Raw genomic sequence first — 22,185 nt, 5'->3', positions numbered from 1 at the left:
TAGCATCACATGATAGGAATCCCTGCTGGTTCTTAAGGAACCTGATGGAGGAGAGCATGTACTAAACTGGGCCAAACACCAATTTTCGACAAATTAGATCATGTACATCTGTCTTAGAAATATATTACCAGGTTTCGTACGTCAAGTTAAGTTTTTTCAAATTTTGATAATAAAAACATACAAGAGCACTGAAGTGTAAGTATAGATTACTGTGCTTAAATATTGTCCTTTCAAAGTGTTTTCTCATCACACCTCTTAATTTTTCATACTTAGATTTTGTTTACTGATTTTAGCATAAATTTTTTATAAATTGGGCTTGTGTGAAAAAAGCATAAACTGCTAGGTTATGCTAGTAAGGAACTGCTGGTAAGGAAACTCTTTGCACATAGTAGGTGGTCAATAAATAGCATAAATAGCATTCAGGATCCATTTATTAAATGGAATTAACTAATCTGATCTCTTCTTCTTTTCTAGAAATATTAAAAGTTTGTCGGATATCCAGATAGTACAGGTTGCTTGTGGTTACTATCATTCACTTGCACTTTCTAAAGGTAAGCGTTGCTTCTATTTTCTTTAGCCTTTTCAGCTTTCTTATTTAAAGACGAAATTCCTTCAACTTCATCCTTATTAAAGATTGCCCTGGTTCTTCTTTATCCTTTACATTTCTGTATACATTTTAGAATTAGTTTGGCGGTTTTCACAGACACTTATTAAACTATTGGGATTTTGTTTGGGATTGCACATTGTCTCTAAATTGAATTGAGGAAAATCTTTGTAATACTGCGTCTTTCAGTTCTTCAACTGGTGATATTGGAGAAGGCAATAGCAACCCATTCCAGTACTCTTGCCTGGAAAATCCTGTGGACGGAGGAGCCTGGTAGGCTGCAGTCTGTGGGGTTGCTAAGAGTCAGACAGGACTGAGCGACTTCACTTTGACACATTGGAGAAGGAAATGGCAACCCTCTCGAGTGTTATTGCCTGGAGAATCCCAGGGATGGGGGAGCCTGGTGGGCTGCCGTCTGTGGGTTCACACAGAGTCAGACATGACTGCAGTGACTTAGCAGCAGCAACTAGTGATATGTCCCCATTCATTTTAATCTCCTTTTAATCTGTCTCAAGAATATTTTGTTCTTTTCTGTGGAGAGGTCTTAACATTTCGTTAGATTTTTCCATAGATGTTTGATGTTTTTTGTTATTCTGAATGGTGTCATTCTCAAATCATTTTTTGCAAGAATGTAGACATGAAATTGATTTTCTGCATCTGATTGTTCTTTAGCTTGCTGAACATTATTCCTTCATAGCTGGGGAAGTTTATAACTTGCCCAAATTCATTTGATCTCACAGATAAACTTTTTATGACTAGGAACAGAGGAAGTCGTCTAAGAATCCTGTTACCTTTGCTTATTTCTTTTGACTTCTTCCTGTGCTCACTAACAATTATGAGTTAGTAGAGAACCTGCCATATAAGTTTATTTTTTTATAGTTTTAAAATTTTTATTTATTTTTATCTTTGCTGGGACTTTGTTTCTCTGCACAGGCTTTCTCTAGTTGTGGCAAACAGGGGCTACTCTCTAGGTGTGGTGTGCAGGCTTCTCATTGTGGTGTGGCTTCTCTTATTGCAGAGCGCAGGCTCTAGGGCAGGGGCTTCAGTGGTTGCAGCCCATGAGCTTATTAATTGTGGCTCCTGGGCTCTAAGGCATAGCTTAGTAGTTGTGGCGCACAGGCTTAGTTGCTCTGTGGCATGTGGAGTCTTCCCAGATCAGGGACCAAACCCATGTCTCCTGTGTTGGCAGGCAGATTCTTTACCACTGAGCCGGCACACATGCACCAGGAAGCCCCGTGTATTTGTTATATCATTTATAGAAGTAAGTTTCAGTGGCTTTATTATTATTAGTTTAAACTTATTAAATGCCTTGTGAGGCCTATTGTGAAGGAAACAGTAGACTAGAACTATAGGGGAATACTGATAAAGTAAGAGACAGTTTTAGGGACCATGTAACCTAATAGAAGAGGCAGATGTACAAATATTATAAATTGAGGCAGAAAAAATATATACTATTTTTGGTCAAGATAAAAGTAAAATACTGTGGGAATAAGGGAAAAAGTGTAGTTTGTCAATACAATTGGTAACAATAAAGAAGGGATTCATATTTGCTGCAAGTCTTGAAAGATGAATATAATTCAGAATTGGAGATCTGTTGAGAAGCAGCTAGGGGGAAATGTTAAGGATTGGCTATAGTAATAGTACTAGTGAGGGCATAGAAGGAAAGTATTTTGTGTATTTGTGTATCAGCATATAATTTTACGTGGATATTTTCAGAGCATGGGAGGTATTTTCAGAGCATCAGTAGTGGCTGAAGTAAAAACGAATCTGTTATAGAGGGCCTTACATGCTATGTTAATGGATTTGGATTTATTCCATTTAAGGAATAAAATGAGGGGTGGGCTGGCATCCCTATATTTTTTGATGTTACCATGTCAACTTCTCTTTTGATACTTTGGTAGATAAATTCAAGATAAACTTATACCCGAAGGCTTTACTGATAGGACAGTTTTTCTGTCTCAACAAGTATTCTTTTGCCTTATTCAGCTTAATGTTTTAGCAATGTCTTATCCATTTAGTGAAAAACAAATTTTTGGGGTGGGAAGCAGATCGCTCAGTATGAATTAGGCACAGTGGTAAGCAATATAGTACTAGCCTTTATGGTGGTTGTTTAGTTGCTAAGTTGTATCCGACTGTTTTGTGACCCTGTGAACTGTAGCTCACCAAGCTGCTCTAGCCGTGGGATTTCCCAGGCAAGAAAACTGGAATGGGTGGTCATTTCCTTCCCCAGGGAATCTTCCTGACCCAAGGAGCAAAGCCTTGTCTCCTGCATTGGTAGGTGGATTCTTTACCACTGAGTCATCCTTAGGGACTAGCCTAGCCCTTACGGTTCAGTCATACAGATAACAGTATAGTCATATACTACAAAATAAGACTGTAAAGAAAAAGGTTTGGGATACTCAGATCCCGTAATAGGGGGCCTGAACTTAATCTTGAAGATTAAGGAAGGCTACTTGCTGGGAGAGAATAGAAGTAAATTAGACAAGGGTGAGGGGAAGGTTTAGGCAGAGTGTGTGAGACAGAAAGTGTGTAAGAAACAGGCTTTGGAAAATACGAAGGAAGGTGAGTATGGCCAAAGTATAGTAAATGAGGGAAGCGTTGGTGTGAAATGAGCTCAGAAACATAGGTAGATTTTGTAGAACCTTAGAAGCCTCGTAAAAAGTGTTTATCCCAAGAGCAGTGAGAAGTAACTGACAAATTTTTCTCAGGTGAGCAACATTTCGAATCTGTGTTTTTAAAAAAAATTAGCTCATTTGAGTTTCATTATGAAATAAAGACATGAACATATAAATTTATAGAACAATGAATTTGAAACTTATACAGAACATTATTATGGTGTCTACCATATATCAGATCTACATTTTTATATCTCTGTATATGCAAATGTCTGCTAGTTATATCCATAGAGTATTTTTGCACGTGCATATCAGCTGTTGGTAAGAGTGCTTGTCTTTTGGGAGAGGAACTGGTAATCTAGTTTGGAGAGAAACTTAGTAAGTATGTACTATTATGGTATGAATTTTTAAAAATCACTTATTAGTATATCAACTATTAGTGCCATTTATTTTATAAAGATAAGTAAAAGATGTTTAGAGTTGTTAAATAAAATGTAGCAATGGGTGAGCAAATGAGGCCAAGTAGAGAGAACTAGAGATCTCTTCAAGAAAATTAGAGATACCAAGGGAACATTTCATGCAAAGATGGGCACAATAAAGGACAGAAATGGTAGGGATCTAACAGAAGCAGAAGGTATTAAGAAGAGATGGCAAGAATACACAGAAGAACTCTACAGAAAAGATCTTCATGACCCAGATAATCATGATGGTGTGATCACTCACTTAGAGCCAGACATCCTGGAGTGTGAAGTCAAGTGGGTCTTAGGAAACATCACTATGAACAAAGCTAGTGGAGGTGATGGAATTCCAGTTGAGCTATTTCAAATCCTGAAAGATGATGCTATGAAAGTGCAGCACTCAATATGCCAGCAAATTTGGAAAACTCAGCAGTGGCCACAGGACTGGAAAAGGTCAGTTTTCATTCCAATCCCAAAGAAAGGCTTGCCAAAGAATGTTCAGACTACCGCACAATTGCACTCATCTCACACGCTAGTGAAGTAATGCTCAAAATTCTCCAAGTGAGACTTCAGCAATACGTGAACTGTGAACTTCCAGATGTTCAAGCTGGTTTTAGAAAAGGCAGAGGAACCAGAGATCAAATTGCAAGACCATCGAAAAAGCAAGAGAGTTCCAGAAACACATCTGTTTCTGCTTTATTGCCTACGCCAAAGCCTTTGACTGTGTGGATCACAATAAACTGTGGAAAATTCTTCAAGAGATGGGAATACTAGACCACCTGACCTGCCTCTTGAGAAACCTGTATGCAGGTCAGGAAGCAGCAGTTAGAACTGGACTTGGACCAACAGACTGGTTCCAAATTGGGAAAGGAGTATGTCAAGGCTGTATATTGTCACCCTGCTTATTTAACTTATATGCAGAGTACATCATGAGAAATGCTGGGCTGGAGGAAGCACAAGCTGGAATCAAGATTGCCGGAAGAAATATCAATAACTATCAATATGCAGATGACACCACCCTTATGGCAGAAAGTGAAGAGGAACTAAAAAGCCTCTTGATGAAAGTGAAAGAGGAGAGTGAAAAAGTTGGCTTAAAGCTCAACATTCAGAGAACTAAGATCATGGCATCCGGTCCCATCACTTCATGGCAGATAGATGGGGAAACAGTGTCTGACTTTATTTTTGGGGGCTCCAAAATCACTGCAAATGGCGATTGCAGCCATGAAATTAAAAGACACTTACTCCTTGGAAGGAAAGTTATGACCACCCTAGACAGCATATTAAAAAGCAGAGACATTACTTTGCCAACAAAGGTCTGTCTAGTCAAGGCTATGGTTTTTCTAGTGGTCATGTATGGATGTGAGAGTTGGACTATAAAGAAAGCTGAGCACTGAAGAATTGATGCTTTTGAACTGTAGTGTTGGAGAAGACTCTTGAGAGTTCCTTAGATTGCAAGGAGATCCAACCAGTCCATCCTAAAGGAGATCAGTCCTGGGTGTTCATTGGCAGGACTGATGTTGAAGCTGAAACTCCAATACTTTGGCCACCTGATGCGAAGAGCTGACTCATTGGAAAAGACCCTGATGCTGGGAAAGATTGAGGGCAGGAGGAGAAGGGGATGACAGAAGATAAGATGGTTGGATGTCATCACCAACTCAATGGACATGGGTTTGGGTGGACTCCGGGAGTTGGTGACGGACAGGGAAGCCTGGTGTGCTGTGGTTCATTGAGTCGCAGAGAGTCGGACACAACTGAGCGACTGAACTGACCTGAACTAAGAGAGAAGTATTATAAAAACCTGGTGAAATGGGTAGGTGTGGATCTATTAGCCATATTTTTCTTTAGAAAGAAAACTATGTGACTTCATTGATAGGTGATAGATTAATTAATAAAAACCTGTATGTAAGGTAAGAGGAGGGGAATATGAAGGATGACTCCTTATGTTTATGACTTGTGCTGCTGACTCAGTTAAGATGCTTATTTACTGAAAATGAGGAACATCAGGAAGAGATCCAGGTATGGGAGGTAGGAAGGGGATCATGAATTGAGTTTAGGGCATGCTGAACTGGAAGTATTTTTCAAATATTGAAGTATAGCTGTCAGATAATCTATTTGATACATGGGTTTATTGCTCAGAGAAGAGATAAAGGGTAGTGATAAATTTTGAAGGTATTCCGCATGTAATTGATAACTGAAGCCTTGAGCTTAAATGAGTCCCTCTTGTGAGAAATCATAGAATAAAAATGAGACCTGAGGAATATTGATAAGAGATGGTACTTTCTTAAGGAACATCAGGAAATGAGATTACCCTCAGTTATGTGACTTACCCCATTCATTAGTAAAGTAAGTTGAACTAAAACTCTAAAGGAACATCAGGAAATGAGATTACACTCAATTATGTGACTTACCCTATTCATTAGTAAAGTGAGTCAAACTAAAACTCTACTAATATGGATTGTTCTAGATAGTATCATATAAGAAATAATTGTAAGGAGAAATATGTATTTTCATCCAATGTAAGGAAGAATGTCCCCAAATAACTGATGATTTTCAAATGGAATTTTTTTGTGTGTGAAAAAAATAGTAATTTGTGATTTTCGTTTTACAGCAAGTGAAGTCTTCTGCTGGGGACAGAATAAATATGGTCAATTGGGTTTAGGCATTGACTGTAAAAAGCAAGCTTCACCACAGCTGATTAAGTCTTTACTTGGAATCCCTTTCATGCAAATTGCGGCTGGAGGAGCCCATAGTTTTGTACTCACTCTTTCTGGAGCTATCTTTGGATGGGGACGCAACAAATTTGGTCAACTAGGTCTTAATGATGAAAATGGTAGGTTTGCATTTTTAATAGATATACTTTTAAAGAGAGATGATTTTTTGAGATATTAGTGATTCTTAGTGTCAGAAGTATACCCAAATCTTCCTTGGGATTTAGGTGGGGATGGAGAGATTAGTTTAAAAATTCACCTGATAATATTTTTAGGAGATTGTGGGAAGGCCAAAAATATTATTTTGTTCTAAAATAAAATGGAGAAAGTACATCTGGACAAAAATCTTCTTTGTTGAATGGTTGTTAAAGGAAAATTGAGGAAAACATTACTTCATTTTGGTAACCACATTATAGCTACCATCAGTTAAAAAATGTTGTAAAATTATCCTGAAAAGTAACATGAAGTGTTCATCTATTTGAGTATTTCAAAGAATTATTTATGTCTGAGTCATTTGATTAATCTGTTAATGGTGATGCTAATGTCTTACAAATAAGCTTTTTGAATTTTAAAAAATTATGACTACTTAAATTGGGATCTTGGGAACTGATTTTTCATAGCTGTATTAGGTTGAATGCCAGTATTTGAAATACAAAAACTGATTTAATAAAGTTCAGCATAATTATAATGAGTTAGACAAAAGTGAGTTGTTGATTTATAACAACTGGAAATGTTAACAAATAATACTCTTTGAATTTGAAAATATTTTATTCTGCCTTAGAAATAGTTTTCTATTTCCTGTTTCTATTTCCTAATGTCAGATTAGGACATTATATCTTTCCTGCTATAAAACATCAGGAAGTATAATTTTAGGCTTCAAAGTAGGATGCTATGAGCTTAATTATCATGAGGTAGATATAAAGAATGATGTATATGTATTAGAAGCAGTCAAAAAGCTTTGAAATTCCTTGATTCCTGAGTGTAGATAGGCACTGAGGCAGATTAGATTTAAATTCCCCTTTTTAGACCTTTTATCACTGTAGTTAAGAATAGAAAGACTTGGCAACCCAACTGAGCCTTTTACTACAAAAGTATTGAATTGTTAAAATGGTTTAATTATCACTGTCTTCCACCATTTGGGAAGCTGTAGAGGAAATACATTGTAGAATAATATTAATTTTAAAAATACTGTTTGTTAATATGTTCGTTAACTGTTCTCTTATTGAAATTTTCAGATAGGTATGTTCCTAATTTACTAAAGTCACTAAGAACTCAGAAAATAGTTTATATTTGTTGTGGAGAAGATCATACTGCTGCACTAACCAAGGTATTGTACTCCTGTAAAACTTTTTTATTAATATTTATGGTAGTTATTTTGTAATTAGTGAATATCTTAATGATATGTATATTGAAACCTTGAGGGTTATTGATGTCTAAAAAATAATTTATTTTGAAAAAGGGGCTTAGGTTATCATCTGTTCTCAAAAACAGTTTACCTTATATTTCAAATGTTTTATGTTATGAAATGTGAATTGTGATCTGCTGTTCGTGTGGTGATGATTCATATTGTTGAGGTTTTCAACTTAATGTTAAACACTGCTGAATAATATTGTGAATGAAATAATTTCTTTTTAGTTTGTCAGGCTTACTGTGCTTTGTGTATCAGTCTCATTTATATTGCATAACTGCCTAATTTAATTTAGCTTCCATGTGGCTTATAAGTATAACAAGTAACAGAGGAGACTGAATTCCTCTATTATCCCTAAGCCAAGAATCAGTATTATGCAAGGAGTTATAATGAGCTTTTATCACAGTCTTGCTAATGGTTTTAACTCAGACCTCTCACTTTCTTGAATATGTACCAGTTCAGTATGAATACTGTATACTTCTCTAGCAATTAGAAGTAAAATGAAAATAGGCTAAGCTTTTACCAGTAGTGCTGTTTATTATAGTCATGTTAACATAAAGGAACTAGCAAATTATCATTGACTGAATTAGAGATTAATATTTTTGCATCTTTATCTTTCTTTATCCTGCATAGTAGATAAAATTGGCAAGAAAAAATTACTTCTCATCAGATTTGTAAAAATTCTACACATTTACCCCCCCACTGGAAATTTCAAAATAAGAATTATTCTCAGTCCTTATCAAATACAGTGTACTAAAGAAATTTTAAAAAATCTTATAATGACCAATTACAAAAGTTAATTTTTAGAAAAATTTTATTGTACTTGCTTTTGAATAAGGACGTTTTATTATCTCTGCTAATCTTATTACCATATTTTATTGATTTTTTTAAAAATTCAGTTACATTCAAATTACAGATGTAATCACTGTTGGCAAGTTACAAATTTTAGTGATTCTCTTCTGTCATTGATACTTAGAAGAAATAAGCTCTGTTGAACATGATAGTAAAGAATATTTTGTATGATATTATTCTTTAGGATTACTTTGTGGTAGAAATATTCACATGTTAATGCTTTTCAAATTCATCCTTTCAGATAAGCACTCATCTTATTTTCCCAAGATTTCTAAGTCTTTATATCTTTTTTTTTTTTTTTATATCTTTTTTTTTAAATGAGAATTCTATTAATCTTCTGTATTTTTCTCTCAAAACAGTGTCAATATTTTTCTCTTTTGAGAGAAAAATAGATACTTATCACTGGAATTTTTGGTGTATATTATTTTCAACAAAATTAGATAGTTTTAAGTATTCAAAAGTAAGATATTTTTTAGTTTTCTGTGTTTCAAAATTAAAATCTAGTTGTATATCAGTGCCTTTTGCTTTTCTGGAAGAACTTCTTGAAGACAGATTAGGATTACTTTACAATGCAGTTTCCTTGCGCAAAACAAACAGGAAAAATAAAAAATCCCACAAAATTTTAAAAGCAGGATAAATAGAAAGAGATGCATGTTAATTGATATGAAGACACTACCATAAAGATGTCAATTTTCTCAAGTTCTTTTATAAATTCATTATGCAGATTACATGTACATATACCTTTGACTTATCAATCCCTTAGCAATTTAAGAATCTATTCCAAAGATACAAAATTATGTATATACAAGGCTGTTTGCTGTGGTAATATTTTAATAACAAAAGAATAGAAGAAATCCAAATACCTATTGGTAGCAGCCTAATTGAATAAACTATGGTAATTCCACTGTGTGTAGTGCCATACCCTGTAAAACAGAATGAGAAAGATCTCTATTTTGTTGTAGAATGATTTTTAGGACATATTACCATTAAGGAAAAAGAAGATACATGTTATTTATATTTGAAAAGAAAAGGTAGACCAAATGAGCCTTGCCTTATGTTTTGACTTTGAAACCTAGAAACTCTTATACATAATTAAAAAGCTAGCTTATATTTGTATATTAAAACAGTTCTACAAAATTACTAGTAGCACAACTATAGAAGATTTCTTTTAGGTCATTTTAAAGTATAGTATTTTGTTGTACATCACTAGTGGGAAATAGCCTAAAGATAAATTGAATTCACAGAGAGCCTCTTAAATTGCATTCTGCAGTCTTATTGTTATGAGGAAAATTAGTAGTGTTATTTTCACTATATTGCATATAGAGTAGGATAAAGCAAATAAGTATTTATTTTATTGTTGTTAGAAACCATGATTTTCAGCTTAAGAGAAAAGACATAAAATAGTAGCAATCAAATTAAAACTCAGTAATCTTTGCTTTGACTCATAAGTATCAGTGTGAATTCTTACTTTTCTCCTTCTAAGATAAATTTGTTTGTTTGCTATGACCAGTGAAAGATATGAGATGTAAGTCAATAGGTGTGATCTAGAAGCAGTGAATATTCTTTGATTGTTGTAGATTCTCTATTAAAAAGAACCAAGGCTTCTTAGAAAGGAGTCTGATCTCATATCTGGAACCAAAAAAGTATGAAAATAGCCTTGGGTATTTTGTGTTACAAAAAAGCAAAGACTACTAAGATCATGTCAGAAGGACAACTTGAAGAAGTGTGTTCAGTGGTCAAAAAAAAGAAATAATATCTTTAATATGTGGAAATGTACCAATTATAAAAAATCTCTGACTTCATAATGATCCTCGTTTTACCCAGATCAGTACAAAACGAAGTTTATTGCTTATCCTTGGAAGTTGCTGGAACAACTCATTTTCTAAAAATTAGTAAATGAGAAAAGCATTTTTATTGTATTTCATGATGACTTAATAGTGATGAGTTAAGTTTTCTATAGAAGAATTTCAACTAATTAAATTTAGAAGAAATATTTTTTAATACTCATTTTATACCCATTTTATACTCCTTAATGAAGTGATGAATCTAGACAAATATCAGCATTAAGCTTAATGGGAATAGATAAGCCTGAAGCACACTGTCCCACCTATTTTTAATGTTACCCATCAAACATATGATTGTTGATATGCCAAGATACAAAGGTTCGTAAGGTATTACTATCAATAATTATATATTAACAAATTTATCAGATAGCCTAGATGAAGTGGGTACATACTGGAAACATACAAACTATCAAAACTGTTTACCAAAAGAAACAAAATTGAAATATGCCTCTAATGAGTAAGGGGATTGTAATCAAAAGTCCCCCAAGAATGAAAAGCCCAGGATCAGATGTCTTTACTGGTGAATTCTACTATTTGAAAAATAATTAACACCAATCCATCTCAAACTCCTCTGAAAAATAGAAGAGGAGGGAACACTTTCAAACTTATTTTGTAAGTCCAGCATCATCCTGATAAAAAAGCCACACAAAGTCACTGCAAGGAAAGAAAGTTACAAGCCAACATCCTTGATGAATGTAGATGCAGAACTATTCAATACTAGCAAACTAAAATCAGTAGCACATTCAGATGATTATATATCCAGTGAGCAAGTGGGATTTATCCCTGGGATGCAAGGATGGTTCATCATTTGAAAGTCAGTGTTGTACACCACATTAATAGAATGAAGGATAAAAATTATATTATCATCTCAGTAGTTGTAGGAAAAGCATTTGACAGAGTTCAGCATCCTTTTATGATAAAGACTGTACAAAGTGTTGTATGGAGGGAACATGCCTCAACATAATAAAGGCCAAACCTATCACTGATATAATAATTAATGGTGAAAAGTTTGAAAAGTGAAAATTTGAAAGTTTTTCCTTTGAGATTAGGGACAAGACAGGATGCCCACTTTCACTACTGCTCTTTAAGATATTATTGGAAGGGGAGTTCCATGGGAGTCTAGTCGTTGGAACTCCATGCTTCCTCTGTGGGAGGATATGGGTTCTATCCCTGGTTGGGGAACTAAGATCCCGCTTGCTGCATGGCCAAAAAAAAGTACTGGAAGTCCTAGCCATAGCAGTTAGTCATGAGAAAAATTAAAGACATTCAAATTAGGAAGGAAAAAGTAAAGTTGTCTCTGCAGATGACTTGATACTATAAAGAGAAAACCCTAAAGACTCCTTGAAAAATCTGTTAGAACCAATAAACAAATTCAGTGACGTTGCAACAAATTAACATTGAAAGTGGGTTGTGTTTTATACACTACCGAACTGTCTAAAAAGAGAAATTAAGCACCAGCCCCATTTGCAGTAGCATTAAAAACAGTATAATGCTTAGGAATAAAGGTAGACCAAACAGAGGAAAGACCTGTACACTGATAACTATATGGCATCAATGAAAGAAATTGAAGAAGACAGAAATAAATGGAAAGATTTCTCATGTTCTTGGATTTGAAGAACAAATATTGTTAAAATGTCTGTATACTCAAAGTGATCTACAGATTCAGTGTAATCTGTATTCAAATTCCAGCGGCAGTTTTCACAGAAATAGAACAATCTGAAAATTCATACAGAACCACGAGAGACCCAGAATAGCCAAAGCAATCTTGAGAAAGAGCAATGAAGTAGAGGCATCGTAGTTCCTGATTTTAAGCTGTATTACAAAGCTATGGTAACCAAAACTGCATGATAGTGGTGTCAAAGCAAGCACATATATTAATACCAATCAAACAGAATAGATAGAAATAAATGCAGCAAATCCTTGACAAGGTGCTTAGAGCACACATCATCATTAATAAATGATGCTGGGAAATCTGAACATCCACATTCAAAAGCTGACTCCCTAATTCACACCACTTAACAAAATGTAGCTCAAAAGGGAATAAAGACTTAAATGTAAGGCCTGAAACTGTAAAACTCCTAGGAGAAAACCTGGGGAGAAAGTTTCTTGGCATGAGTCTTGGTAGTCATTTCTTGGATATGACACCAAAAGCACACAGATAACAAAAGCAAAAATAAACTAAAAGCTTCTGCACAGCAAAGGAAACAGTCAACAAAATGAAAAGTCATCCTGTGAAATGAGAGAAGATATTTGTAAATCATGTATCTGGTTAGGGGTTAATATCTAAAATACATAACTCGTGACTGAGGAACAGTCTAATTTAAAAATGGGCAAAGGGCTTGAATAGACATTTTCTGAAGGAGATACACAAATGACCAAAAGACCATGAAAAAGGTACTCAGTATCAACATCACAATCATTAGGAAATGCAAGTCAAGACCACAAACTCACATCTGTTATGATCACTATAGTTAAAACAAAAACAAAACAGGTATATGGAGAAAGGGGAACCCTATACACTGCTGTTGGAAATACAACTTGGTGCAGCCATTATAGAAAACAGTATGAAGATTCCTCAGAATATTAAAAATAGAACTACTATAAATCCAGCAATTCCACTTTTGGATGTATGTCTGAAGGACATGAAAACAGGATCTTAAAGAGATTACGCTCATTTTTACTGAAGCATTGTTCACAATAGCCAAGTTATTTAAACAACCAAAGTGTCCACTGACAAATGAGTGGATAAAGGAAATGTGATGTGTACCTGTGTGCATGGGCATGCATACATATACTGGAATATTACTCAGTCATAAGAAGGGGAAATACTTTAATTTGTAACTACATAAATGAACCTGGAGGCCTTATGCTAAGTGAAATAAGCCAGGCAAGGACAAATACTAAATGGTATCACTTATACATGGAATTGTTTAAAAAAATATGAGCGGGAAGGCAATTAGGAATAGAAAGTCAAATTCACAGAAACGAAGTAGAATGGTGGTTCCCAGGGTGTGGGGTGTGAGGAAAATGGGGATATATGGTCAGAGGGTACAAACTTCCTCTTACAAGATTTTTAAATTCTGAGGATCTAATGTACAACATAGTGACTATTAACAATACAGTATTCTGTACTTAAAATTTGCTGAGAGTAGATCTGAGCTTTTTCCTCCCCCCAAAAAAGTGTGTGAGGTGATGGATGTGTTAATTTATTGACTGTAGTAGTAATTCCACAGAGTATATATATATGTCATGTTGTATATTTTAAATATTCACAATCTTATATCAAGTCAGTAATGTCAGTAAGATGAAAAAACCTGAGAAATAAAACTTAACACTTGCTATTTCTGTCCAAAAAAGGAAATTAATGTTTTTTGTGTATAATAGTATTGTGTTATATATTTTTATCTGTTAGAGATATGTTCCATTGAGAATACATACACATTTATAGGTGAAATGATTTTTTGACCACAGTTTGCTAGTTTAAAGTACCTCTGATACAGTTTTCTGCTTTGAAATACCCCTCAAAGCGGGGTGGGAAGGGCATCAGTGAACCAGGGTTGTCTTAAGTTTTACAAGTTGAAACTGAGTGATGTTTATGTGACAATTTAGTATGTAGATAAATACACACACACACACACATATACATACATATTTGTCTTTACTATTGTGTCTTTGTTGAAATTTCCCATGATAAAAAGATTTTAAACAGAAAAATCAATTTCCTGATATAGAAGTCTGTATAAACACTCTTATTCCACTTAAATTTGTTTACATAGCTGCAACTATGAAGAAAAGCAATTGAACTGAGAAAATACTAATTGTGCTTTTGTTGAACTGTCATCATGAATTAACTTTTTAAAAAATATTGCCTTTAATCCAGTTATGTATTTTATGATAGATATTTTAAAGATTGTCTATAGTTTAGTAACAGTATGCTAAGAGTAGGTATATTTGTGTGCTCTGTTTACACATATTTTTTTTTTCCTTTGCAGAGCTACTTTGGAAACTGAAAATGATACCATTTTTAGGTTTTATGAAATTTTATGTGATTTGACAAGAATATAAGGATAGTAAAAGGCAGTGCAAAAATAGTATTGATTTAATGATGACTTTGTCATCATTATTGTCATCATTGGTTTGATGATGGCCATAAATACTTCTAAATATGTGAAAATAATCAGCAGTATCAATCTAAAACTTTTAGTTTTAAGATGTATTGCCTTGAAAAGTTAGCTATCTTATCATCCATTAAATTAAGAAGACAATAGAAAAGAAAATTGACCCCATAGTTATATTAAAGATTAACTTAATTTCCTGAAGATTATTTCCTTTTATCAGGCTTTCTAATCACAAAGGATTTTGTCTTCTTTTTAGGAAGGTGGAGTGTTTACTTTCGGAGCTGGAGGGTATGGTCAGTTGGGTCATAACTCTACCAGTCATGAAATAAATCCAAGGAAAGTTTTTGAGCTTATGGGAAGCATTGTCACTCAGATTGCTTGTGGAAGGTAAGCGGTTATAGAAAAGAGTATTTTGATCTATAACCCAATTATTAAGTTTTTTTTTTTAAACAATCCAGGGGTCTTTTAATTATTACTATTATTATACCATGAATTCATAGGGAATGACTTCCAGCAGCTCTGGCTCCTTTCCACTGGTTCTCACAAAGTGTGCTTCTTTGGTAGCATTTCAGATGAACTTGAGTACTTTTTTTTTTTTTGGCTTCCTTTTTTTCCCCCTGATCATTTTTATTCACATGTTTTAGGAAACTGTCTTGGCTCTTAGGGTGCTTTTTGCTCGATGTATACATTAATTCTCTTGGCAAGAAGGATTTTGCCCTTGACTTGTTTGTTTATATTATGCCAGTAGCATGCAGGGTAACATTGTAGATTCTTCCACTTTTGCTATGGTAATATCTGTGGGTCATTCCTTTTTGAACAGTGCTGTTCCATGTGACATTACACTTCAAGTTTTAGTCTTTTTTTTCTTTTGCTTGTCCACCTTTTTCTTTAAAGAATGAAAAAATTGACCAATTAATTACTTAAGACATAAGATTAATCAGTGGTGAAAGTTGAACTGGAATACTGATTTCCCCATCCCCAGTTCTTGGGAGTAAGTGGGAGTCTGAGCTTTGTCATTGAGCTTCACCTTTGGTCCCCAGAGGCAAAATAGCCTTTGCTTGACTAACTTGGTTTTGACCACTTAGCTTAATTTTTTTTCCAGCTAGTATATATCTCTATATAATATAATTTAGTTTTCCAACAGTTAATTCAGATACACAGAATTATGCTGCACGTAGCCTTTGGTGACTTCCTTTTCTTTCTTTTTTTAACATCATGTGTATGATTATCCGCCTATGTATAGCCATGGTTCTCCATCGTTAGGTCTTACTGCTATGTTTTCCTCAACTGCATGCATCTATAATTATTTACTCAGTCTATTCCTCATGGACTCTTGGGTATTTCCATTTTTGGCAATTGCAAATAATTTTGCTTTGAACATTTATTATTTGATATACATAAACTTTAATATTTCTAAAGTGTATGGTTAGAATGGAATTTCTGGGTCATTTGTTGTTGTTTAATTACTAAGTCATGTCTGACTATTTGTGACCCTGCGGACTGTAACTTGCCAGGCTCCTCAGTCTATGGAATTTCCCAGGCAGGAATACTGGAGTGAGTTGCCATTTCCTTCTCTAGGGGATGTTTCTGACCCAGAATTTCAACCTCTGTCTCCTGCATTAGCAGCCAGATTCTTTACTGCTGAGCCACCAGGGCTTCCCAGGGTCATAGAGTATACTTGAATTTTACAGGTTAATGTTATCCTTTTTACCAGAATGGTTACTCCAAGTTACCTTCCCATCACTATCAATTTGGTATTCTTACACTTTAAAATTTTTGCTAGTCTCTTGGATATATAGTGGCCTTAATCATGATTTTAATTTGTATCTCCATGGTTTGTTAGGGATTGCATTGAGTCTGTAGATCACTTTCAGAAGTAATGACATCTTAATAATAAGTCTTTTAATCCATGAATGTGGGATCTTTTCATTTATTTTAAGTTCTTTCAGCAATATTTTTTAGTTTTCATTGTATGTCTTTTTGCTGATTTTCCTACATTACTGTCTTTTGTGTTTATTTTTTGCAGTGAAAAGTTTTACTTTCCTTATTTCCTTTTCTGTATATTCTGTAGCTGTTTTTTTGTGGTTACCATGGGGATTACATTTAATATCCTAAAGTTACACACTAACTCAAATTTATACAAAGTCAATTTCAATAACACACTGTGTTTCTAGATGGCTCTGTCCCCACTCAGTTTCAGTTACTGGTGTCACAAGATAACTTTTATATACATTATGTGTCCAAAAAAATTAATAATTTTATGCATTAGTCTCTAGAATTCTGTAGAAAACAAAATTTGGAGGAAAAAGCCCAAAGTTAGAATAGTACTAGCTTTTATAATCACCCATATATTTACTTGTGAAAGTTCCTCAGTCGTGTCTGACTGTTTGTGACCATGTGTACTATATAGTTCATGGAATTCTCTATGCCAGAATAGTAGAGTGGGTAGTCTTTCCCTTCTCCAGGGGATCTTCCCAACCCAGGAATCAACCGGAGTCTCCTGCATTGCAGGTGGATTCTTCACCAGCTGAGCTCTCAGGGAAACCCCATATTTACCTTTACTGAGATCTTTATTTTTTTAATACAGCTTAATGAGTAACTTTAATGAGTAACTATCTGGCATTCTTTCATTTCAACTGTAGGATTTTTAGTATTTTTTAAAGGACAAGTTTGGTGTTAACAGACTCCTTCAGCTTTTATCTATAAATGTCTTAATTTCTCTCTCATTTTTGAAGGAGAATTTTGGTGGTGGTTTAGTTGCTAAGTCGTGTCCGACTCTTGCAACCCTATGGACTGTAGCCTGCCAGGCTCCTCTGTCCATGGGATTCTCCAGGCAAGAATACTAGAGTAGGTTGCCATTTCTTTCTCCAGGGAACCTTCCCAACCCAGGAATTGAACCTGAGTCTCCTCCATTGCAGGCAGATTCTTTACTGACTGAGCTATGAGGGAGTATCAAATTCATGGTTGATAGGTTTTTCTTTCTGTAGTTTGAATAGATAAGACTACTGCTTTCGGATCTGCAAAGTCTCTGCTAAGAAATCTGCTGATACTCCTATTGAGGATTCCTTGTATGTGACAAGTCACTTCTCTCTTGCTTCTTTCAAGTTTCTCTCTTGGTCTTTCAACAGTTTGATTGTAATGTGTCTCAGTATGGATCTCTTTCAGTTCATCCTACTTGGAGTTTCTTGGATATTTGTGTTTTTCATCAAATTTGGGAACTTTTTGGTTATTCTTCAAATGATCTCTCTCTATCTCTTTTTACCTTCTGGAACTCCTGCAGTGCCTTTTTGGTCTGCTTCATGATGTTTCATAGGTTCCTTAGGTTTTGTTTCCTTTTCTCCATTTTTTTTTTCCCCTTGAGACTTAGTAATTTTAGTTGTTTTATCTTCAAGTTCCCTTATTCATTTTTCTTTCTGCTCAAATCTGCCTTTGAATTCTTCTACTGAACTTTTAATTTTGGTTATTGTATTTCTCATCTCCATAATTTACTTTTGGTTTGTTTTCAGGCTTTCTGTTTTTTTATTGGTATTTTCATTCTCTTCATATACTGTTTTCTTGACTATTTTCATGTCTTTCTTTAGTTATTTGAGTATCTTTAGGAAAATTGTTTTAGTCTATTAAGGTTCATCATCTGGTTGTTTCATTTTTCCAAAGTAGACTTTTTTTACAGCATTTTTAGGTTCACAAGAAAATTAATTAGTGTATTTGTTTTAGGTGATGAACCTGCTGTTGACAAAAATAATCATTAAGCAGTCCATAATAGGAAAAAGGAAACGAGTTTCATTTAAGCCAAAGTGAGGACAGTTAGCCTGGAAGACATTCTCAGATAACTGAGGAACTGCTCCAGAAAAGCATGCTTTTCAACACAGTTTTATATCTTGTCAGAACAAAGATCCATCAAACAAGTCATGAATAGATTTCCTTCTAGATTTCTAAAAAAGAGATGAGCATGTACACAGCCATGTCCCTGTGGCCTTGACACCTGGGAAAAGAGTCTTTTATCATTGAAGGAATGCCAGGTTTGGCATCCCAGGAAGGGAGCAGGGATTTAATCTTTATTCTTACCATGGACATTGTTCTGGTCATTGTGTCCTTTTCTTTAATAATTAGAGCAGGTGTAGAATGTATGTTTGATAGGCCACAAACCAGCTGGTTTAATTAGCATTAAATTTGTGTTATCTTAGGTGTGAGCCAGAATGACTTCCCATATCTCAATTTGTGAAAATTTCTTTTTGCCACTACATTGATAGTTTATTGCAAGTATACATATTGTACATTAGGGTTTATTCTGTTGATTTGGACAAGTGTATATTGATGTGCATCCACTCTTGTAGTATTATATAGAGTATTTTCACTTTACTAAAAATACTTTATGCTCCTCTTATTCATCCCCCTCACACCCTAACTCTTAGCAATCACTGACTTTTACTTTCATAGTTTTGCCTTTTCCAGAGTATCACAGTTGGAATCACATACTTTGTAGCTTTCTCAGATTGTCTTCTTTCCCTTAGTAATATGTATTTATGGTTCCTCTGTGTTTTTTCATAACTTGGTTGCTGATTTTTTTTTTAATGCTAAATAATGTTCCACTGTCTCGATAGAAGTTTGTTTATCCATTCACCTACTGAAGGAAATTTTGATTGCTTCTAAGGTTTGGCAGTTACAAATAAAGCTGTTATGAGCATCTGTGTTTAAGTTTTTTATAGACACAGGTTTTTTAACTACTTTGGATAAATAATGAAGAGCACTTTTGCTGGATCATATTGTAATAGTTTAGCTTTGTAAGAAACTATCAAACTGCCTTTCAGAGTAGCTGTATCATTTTGCATTCCCATGTTGGTTTTTTTCTTTGATTGGGCTTTTGTAATTTTTAATATTCTCAGATTTTTTTTCTTTTTGAAAACTGGACCTTTGAACCTAAAATGTGGTAACTCTGGAAAAAAGGTTCTCCTTCTATATGGTTTGCTGATTTTTATTTTGTTTTGTTTTTTCATCTATTTTTATTAGTTGGAGGCTAATTACTTTGTAAAGTATTTGTAAAATACTGTATATTGTAGTCTTTTTTGCCATACATTGACATGAATCAGCCATGGATTTACATGTGTTCCCCATCCCGATCCCTCCTCCCGCCTCCCTCCCCATCTGATCCTTCTGGGTCTTCCCAGTGCACCAGCCCCGAGCACTTGTCTCATGCATCCAACCTGGGCTGCTGATCTGTTTCACCCTTGATAGTATACTTGTTTCAAAGCTATTCTCTCAGAATATCCCACCCTCACCTTCTCCCACAGGGTCCAAAAGTCTGTTCTGTACATCTGTGTCTCTTTTCCTGTTTTGCATGTAGGGTTATCATTACCATCTTTTTAAATTCCATATATATACATTAGTATACTGTATTGGTGTTTATCTTTCTGGCTTACTTCACTATGTATAATGGGCTCCAGTTTCATCCATCTCATTAGAACTGATTCAAATGAATTCTTTTTAATGGCTGAGTAATATTCCATTGTGTGTATGTACCATAGCTTCCTTATCCATTCGTCTGCTGATGGGTATCTAGGTTCCTTCCATGTCCTGGCAATTATAAACAGTGCTGCGATGAGCATTGGGGTGCACGTTTTGTTTTGATTGTTACAGATTGTCTCTGTGCCAAGGATCAGACTGAACTGTAAGCCTAAGATCTTCTCAGCTCTTTTTTGAGACTGTACCTTTTCCTGGGCATACAGAATGACTTTCTGAATTCCCCTCTATATGCAGTTACATTTGAATGTCCTAGATCTTAAACAACTGACTTCTAAAAGGGGCAAAAGAAATAAAAGGCAGAAAATAGAAGAAGATAAAATTCACACACACACACACCCAACCCTTTCAGTCCTGGAAGTCTCTTCAGCTGGAGGAGAATAGGCTTGTGACAATGGTCAGAAGGGTTACAGAAAAGAGTTATCCTCCTCTTGTGTCTGTTCCTCTGTAATCAAAAACAGCAATTGGTGATCAGAGGACTGATCTCATATAGAAGGACAGAATCTGTATAGCCTGCTCTGGCTCCCACAAGCTGTGTCCAGGATACTCCTGGATCATTGGATAACTGTCTCTCAGAGGGTTGAAGGTGAAGGGGTAGGTGGCTAATACTGTGCAGAGTGCTGAAATTAATCAAAATTAATTGCAGTTTACCATCCAAGCCTTCCTTTGGAAATTGCAAAAGGCAGGAGGAGTAAAGGAAAGATATATCTGTCTGAATGCAGAGTTCCAAAGAGTAGCAAGGAGAGATAAGAAAGCCTTCCTAAGTGAATGCAAAGAAACAGAGGAAAACAATAGCACGGGAAAGACTAGAGATCTCTTCAGAAAAATTAGAGATACCACGGGAACATTTCATGCAAAGGTGGATACAATTAAGACAAAAACAGTATAGACCTAACAGAAGCAGAATATTAAGAAGGGGTGGCAAGAGTACCCAGAAGAACTATACAAAAAAGATCTTAATGACCCAGATAACCACTATGGTGTTATCACTCACCTCAAGCCAGATATCCTGGAGTGCAAAGTCAATGGGCCTTAGGAAGCATCACTATGAACAAGCTAGTGGAGGTGATGGAATTCCAGCTGAGCAATTTCAGAGCCCGGATAGCTCAGTCGGTAGAGCATCAGCAATTTCAAATCCTAAAAGATGATGCTGTGAAAGTGCTGCACTTAGTACACTAACAAATCTGGAAAGCTCAGCAGTGGCCACAGGACTGGAAAAGGTCATTCCAGTCCCAAAGAAAGACAGTGCCAAAGAATGTTCAGACTACTGCACAATTGCACTCACCTCACACACTAGCCAAGTAATGCTCAAAATTCTCCAAGTTAGGCTTCAACAGTACATGAACCAAGGATTTCCAGATGTTCAAGTGGATTTAAGAAAAGTAGAGGAACCAGAGATCAAATTGCCAACATCTGCTAGATCATAGAAAAAGCAAGCAAGAACATTCCAGAAAAGCATGTACTTCTGCTATATTGACTATACCAAAGCCTTTGTGTGGATCACAACAAACTGGAAAAGTCTTCAAAAGACAGGAATACCAGACCACCTGACCTGCCTCTTCAGAAACCTGTGTGCAGGTCAAGAAGCAATAGTTAGAACTGGACATGGAACAACAGACTGGTTCAAAATTGGAAAAGTAGTGTGACAAGGCTGTATGTTGTCACCTTGTTTATTTAGCTCACATGCAGAGTACATCATGTAAAATGCTGGGCTGGATAAAGCACAAGCTGGAATCAAGATTTCTGGGAGAGATACTGATAACCTCAGATATGCAGGTGATACTACCCTTATGGCAGAAAGTGAAGGAGAACTAAAGAGCCTCTTGATGAAAGTGAAAGAGAGTGAAAAAGCTGGCTTAAAACTTTCAGAAAACTAAGATCATGGCATCCGGTCCCATCACTTCATGGCAAGTAGATAGGGAAACAAGGGAAACAGTGAGAGACTTTATTTTCTTGGGCTCCAAAATTACTGTGGATGGTGACTGCAGCTATGAAATTAAAAGACACTTGCTCCTTGGAAGAAAAGCTATGACAAAGCTAGACAGCGTATTAAAAAGCAGA

General features: G+C 35.3%; 1 protein-coding gene across 7 annotated transcripts in view; it reads left to right on the top strand.

The window, feature by feature from the left end:
- HERC4 (HECT and RLD domain containing E3 ubiquitin protein ligase 4) overlaps window positions 1-22,185 on the top strand; it is a 127,114-nt gene that overhangs the window by 34,870 nt on the left and 70,059 nt on the right. For all 7 annotated transcript variants that reach the window (XM_020869904.2, XM_020869903.2, XM_020869901.2 and 4 more), the window contains 4 exons: window positions 475-551; window positions 6,286-6,507; window positions 7,621-7,712; window positions 14,864-14,994. In XM_020869904.2, coding sequence (XP_020725563.1) covers window positions 475-551; window positions 6,286-6,507; window positions 7,621-7,712; window positions 14,864-14,994 — 522 coding nt within the window. The remainder of the gene's footprint in view (window positions 1-474; window positions 552-6,285; window positions 6,508-7,620; window positions 7,713-14,863; window positions 14,995-22,185) is intronic.

The sequence above is a fragment of the Odocoileus virginianus genome, chromosome 7 (genome assembly GCF_023699985.2).
Source record: "Odocoileus virginianus isolate 20LAN1187 ecotype Illinois chromosome 7, Ovbor_1.2, whole genome shotgun sequence".
NCBI classification, from domain to species: Eukaryota; Metazoa; Chordata; class Mammalia; order Artiodactyla; family Cervidae; genus Odocoileus; species Odocoileus virginianus.
The sequence above is the reverse complement of the archived record's forward strand: the minus strand, read 5'-3'. Positions and strand labels throughout refer to the sequence as shown.